The sequence below is a fragment of the Notolepis coatsorum genome (genome assembly GCF_963971535.1).
Source record: "Notolepis coatsorum genome assembly, chromosome: 1".
In the NCBI taxonomy this organism is placed as follows: Eukaryota; Metazoa; Chordata; class Actinopteri; order Aulopiformes; family Paralepididae; genus Notolepis; species Notolepis coatsorum.
This window is the reverse complement of record NC_140165.1, coordinates 122,469,912-122,474,911: the sequence shown is the minus strand read 5'-3', so window position 1 is coordinate 122,474,911 and position 5,000 is coordinate 122,469,912. Positions and strand designations below refer to the sequence as shown.

At 49.8% G+C, this 5,000-nt stretch overlaps 1 protein-coding gene across 1 annotated transcript in view; it reads left to right on the top strand.

Annotated features, from left to right (window-relative positions):
* Positions 1–5,000, top strand: part of hmgcra (3-hydroxy-3-methylglutaryl-CoA reductase a) — a 50,545-nt gene that overhangs the window by 16,334 nt on the left and 29,211 nt on the right. The window contains exon 11 of the mRNA XM_084313152.1: positions 1,510–1,694. Coding sequence (XP_084169278.1) covers positions 1,510–1,694 — 185 coding nt within the window. The remainder of the gene's footprint in view (positions 1–1,509; positions 1,695–5,000) is intronic.

The following is a 5,000-nucleotide window of genomic DNA, read 5'->3' as shown; positions in this document are numbered from 1 at the left end:
TCTAGGAAGTGAAGGAGGAGGAGACAGGTCTAGGAAGTGAAGGAGGAGGAGACAGGTCTAGGAAGTGAAGGAGGAGGAGACAGGTCTAGGAAGTGAAGGAGGAGGAGACAGGTCTAGGAAGTGAAGGAGGAGGAGACAGGTCTAGGAAGTGAAGGAGGAGGAGACAGGTCTAGGAAGTGAAGGAGGAGGAGACAGGTCTAGGAAGTGAAGGAGGAGGAGACAGGTCTAGGAAGTGAAGGAGGAGGAGACAGGTCTAGGAAGTGAAGGAGGAGGAGACGGGTCTAGGAAGTGAAGGAGGAGGAGACAGGTCTAGGAAGTGAAGGAGGAGGAGACAGGTCTAGGAAGTGAAGGAGGAGACAGGTCTAGGAAGTGAAGGAGGAGACAGGTCTAGGAAGTGAAGGAGGAGGAGACAGGTCTAGGAAGTGAAGGAGGAGGAGACAGGTCTAGGAAGTGAAGGAGGAGGAGACAGGTCTAGGAAGTGAAGGAGGAGGAGACAGGTCTAGGAAGTGAAGGAGGAGGAGACAGGTCTAGGAAGTGAAGGAGGAGGAGACAGGTCTAGGAAGTGAAGAAGGAGGAGACAGGTCTAGGAAGTGAAGGAGGAGGAGACAGGTCTAGGAAGTGAAGGAGGAGGAGACAGGTCTAGGAAGTGAAGGAGGAGGAGACAGGTCTAGGAAGTGAAGGAGGAGGAGACAGGTCTAGGAAGTGAAGAAGGAGGAGACAGGTCTAGGAAGTGAAGGAGGAGGAGACAGGTCTAGGAAGTGAAGGAGGAGACAGGTCTAGGAAGTGAAGGAGGAGACAGGTCTAGGAAGTGAAGGAGGAGGAGACAGGTCTAGGAAGTGAAGGAGGAGGAGACAGGTCTAGGAAGTGAAGGAGGAGGAGACAGGTCTAGGAAGTGAAGGAGGAGGAGACAGGTCTAGGAAGTGAAGGAGGAGGAGACAGGTCTAGGAAGTGAAGGAGGAGGAGACGGGTCTAGGAAGTGAAGGAGGAGACAGGTCTAGGAAGTGAAGGAGGAGGAGACAGGTCTAGGAAGTGAAGGAGGAGGAGACAGGTCTAGGAAGTGAAGGAGGAGGAGACAGGTCTAGGAAGTGAAGGAGGAGGAGACAGGTCTAGGAAGTGAAGGAGGAGGAGACAGGTCTAGGAAGTGAAGGAGGAGGAGACAGGTCTAGGAAGTGAAGGAGGAGGAGACAGGTCTAGGAAGTGAAGGAGGAGGAGACAGGTCTAGGAAGTGAAGGAGGAGGAGACGGGTCTAGGAAGTGAAGGAGGAGGAGACAGGTCTAGGAAGTGAAGGAGGAGGAGACAGGTCTAGGAAGTGAAGGAGGAGACAGGTCTAGGAAGTGAAGAAGGAGGAGACAGGTCTAGGAAGTGAAGGAGGAGGAGACAGGTCTAGGAAGTGAAGGAGGAGGAGACAGGTCTAGGAAGTGAAGGAGGAGGAGACGGGTCTAGGAAGTGAAGGAGGAGGAGACAGGTCTAGGAAGTGAAGTGACGCTCGCTGCTCTTCTCTCCGTGTAGACGAGGTGATCCGGCCCCTGCCCGCCCGTCCCGCTGAGCCCCGGTCCAAGAGCAGCTTTGTCCTGGGGTCCGGGGAGGGAGAGGGGGACGCCCCGTCCAGGAGCCCTGCAGCAGAGCAGCCCCCCCGCCTGCCCGCAGAGCCCCGGCCCCTGGAGGAGTGTCTGGCCATCCTGAGGAACCCAGAGGTAACCCTTTCACTACCACACTACAGAAGGTTAACCCTTTCACTACCACACTACAGACGGTTAACCCTTTCACTACCACACTACAGAAGGTTAACCCTTTCACTACCACACTACAGAAGGTGAACCCTTTCACTACCACACTACAGAAGGTTAACCCTTCACTACCACACTACAGAAGGTTACCCCTTTCACTACCACACTACAGAAGGTTAACCCTTTCACTACCACACTACAGAAGGTTAACCTTTCACTACCACACTACAGAAGGTTAACCAGGTGGTTTAACTGGCTTTAATGAGCTTATTCGCTCGCCTCTGTCCTCGAGGCCGAACCTATTAGAGCCGGACACTAATAGACGAGGCGCCTGCAGTGACTGTAGACGGTCCTGAAAAAGTGTCATGGCAGTATGGTGGCGACTTCAGTATTACCATGGTAGGGGGCGGCTAGGTGGTGCAGTGGGCAAGGCGCTCACCACCAATGCAGGAGACGCTGGGTTCGAGCCCAGCTCTCCGCATTGCTATCAGCTTGGCTGGTCGTTCATACTAATACAATTGGCAGTGTTAGGGGGTGGGAAGCTGATGGGTGGGGATCGGACGTTGTGGACAGCGACTCCTACAGGTCGGTTGGTGCGCCTGCGCAGCAGAATCAGGAAGCGACGGGGGCGGCGTGCCCTCCAAACGCAGACCCCCGACGCTGAGAGATCGCGCTGCGCAGGTGAAAAGATGCGATGGCTGCCTCCTCGTGTACCGGAGGGGACACGTGATGTAAGGCTTCGTCCACATTGCAGCCAGCCAGTGGGAGGCATGGCCAAACAGCGTTCGAGACAGGGGAGGGTAGAATTGGACGATACGAAATTGGGATGGGAGAGAAAATGGGAGAAAAAGTAGATAAAAAAAAAAAAGTGTCATGGCAGTATGGTGGTGACTTCAGTATTACCATGGTAGTACCAGGGGTGTAAAGTACTTGAGTAATTGTACTTCGTTACAATACTTAACACTTTGAGTGCCGGCCTCCGTGTCCTATTTACCCCGTTGAATGCCACCGCTCTAGTCAATGACAGAGCACTTGCATTTGTGAACGCATAAACTATATCTTAAATTATGGCTATGGACCGTCGCTTATCAATGACTTGTTTGCAGTCAACATTGTCGAAACGGATTGTTTTTTAATCGGTTCATTTCCGTTTGATACCATTTTGAAAAACGCTCGTTTTTTTTAACTTTCAGAAAAGAAATTAAGATTCTGCAGGAATCGCGCTTTACTGTAATACACAAACACGTTGTCATTTTTCAGCCTATTTATGAATCGTTTTCAAATAAACGCTAGATTATCGATAGTATATGTGTACTTATGCACGCTATAGAAGCGGGCTGAAAAATCGATTCTCTTATTTCCTGATCAGCTACACACACTCACAGCCACACACACACATATGGGACACGTTCATATATAGGTGAAAACAGCTCTGATTATCCTAATACTCGTAAAATAGATTCCTTACCTCAGATCAGATGTTCTCCAAAAAGATTATTCCAATTCCTGATCGCCATTCCAAATATCGATCGCGTTTATTGATCCAACGCTGGGTACCACGTGACACGCCGCGGCCACGCCCCCCGCGGCAAAACGCAGAGGCCGGCTGTGTTTCACTGCCGCTTCCCCACTTCAACGCCAGTGCAGCGGCAGCAATTGTCGCGCCACAGCCTTTCACATCGCGCCACGCTTAATCATTTATCATTTAACATTTGAAAGGCATACATTGTTGTCATACAGAAGTACAGAATACTTTTATCCAAAATGCTTCTCATTGTCGCGCCACATCTCCCGAGGGCAGAGTGAAAGGCGAAGTGAACTCCAGCTGAACTCCAGCGTACGTTACGCTATACGTTACGTTATAAGCACTTAAATAAAATACAGCACTTAATAAAATACAGCAACGTTGAAAAGTGATTAATATTGCAGCGTGGATGACTGCAACTGATGACTGATTGATTGATTGATTGAAAACTTTATTAACAGATTGCAGAATGGGTACAATACAGTACAGCTCAATACACACAATTGTTAAGGGGATGCAGACCAGAGAAAGACTTTCGTCTTGTTTACATCAGGGTCCCCCATTTTCAATTCATCAGGACATATATGACATACATGACATACAGATAAACAGTACTGCTACATCTATACATTTATGACATACCAGATTTGCAAATACAGTACTGTTTGTGATACAGAAGGAGTCAGGAAAAGGGAGTATATACATTTGACGTAGAAACTGTACATTGGAGGAGGTTGGGTGGGGGGGGTTGGGTACACTGGGATATTGACAACCATACTGGGTAATCTACATTGGAGGTGGTTGGGGGGGGGGGGGCACACTGTATATACAAGCAAAACTGTACATTGAGGGGGGGGGGGGGGGGGGAGACACTGTACAAACAAACAAAATTGTACATTGGACTATTGACAAAACCATACTAGGTAAATGACTGTACATTGGAGGGGGTTGGGTTAGGATATTTACAGGGGCCAGTGTTGAATTGCAGTCTCCCGTAGGTGTCCCTTGAGAGAGGTTTTGAAAGTGGGTAGTGATCCACATTCCTTTACAGCTTTGGGTAGGGCGTTCCACATTGATGTGGCATAATTGCGAAACGTGTTTAGTCCCTTATTTGAGCCGAATCTGGGTTTAACATGATTTGTGGAGCTCCCTCTGGTGTTGTGATCGTGGTATTCACTGACCTTTGGGAAGTATTTTGACATGTACATGGGTACCTTGGTCGTGTAGTGTATCTTGTAGACCAGGCCCATTGCAAGTTGCTGTACTCTGTCGTCTACTCTAAGCCATCCTAGATCCTGTGAAAGGCGAAGTGAACTCCAGCTGAGCTCCAGCGTCGCGGCAGGTCAAGTCCGCGTTCAAGTGCAACACAGCGGCGGCCTCTCTCGCTGCCGCGTCTGCTCCAAGCTGGGCTCCAACAGGCGAGCCCGGCGTCTCCGTCATTCGTGGCGAGCACCTTGCCCACTGCGCCACGTAGCCGCCACACGCGCTCCAGTTTTAAAATGTTTCTTTATTGGCAGCCTGAAATCACGATGTTTCGGCGTGAACACACCTTATTCATGATTTTTCAGACTGCCAATAAATAAAATAAATAAAAAACTAGAGCGCGGTGCCTGGACCCGTTTCCCTATTTTTTCACTCTGCGACCAGTAACACAGAATACAAATGTATTGGTTCATTTCACCGTCAAAAATCGTACGCATAGGGGAGCTCCAGTAGCTCACCGCGTACCTCGAGCGCTATTTCGGCGC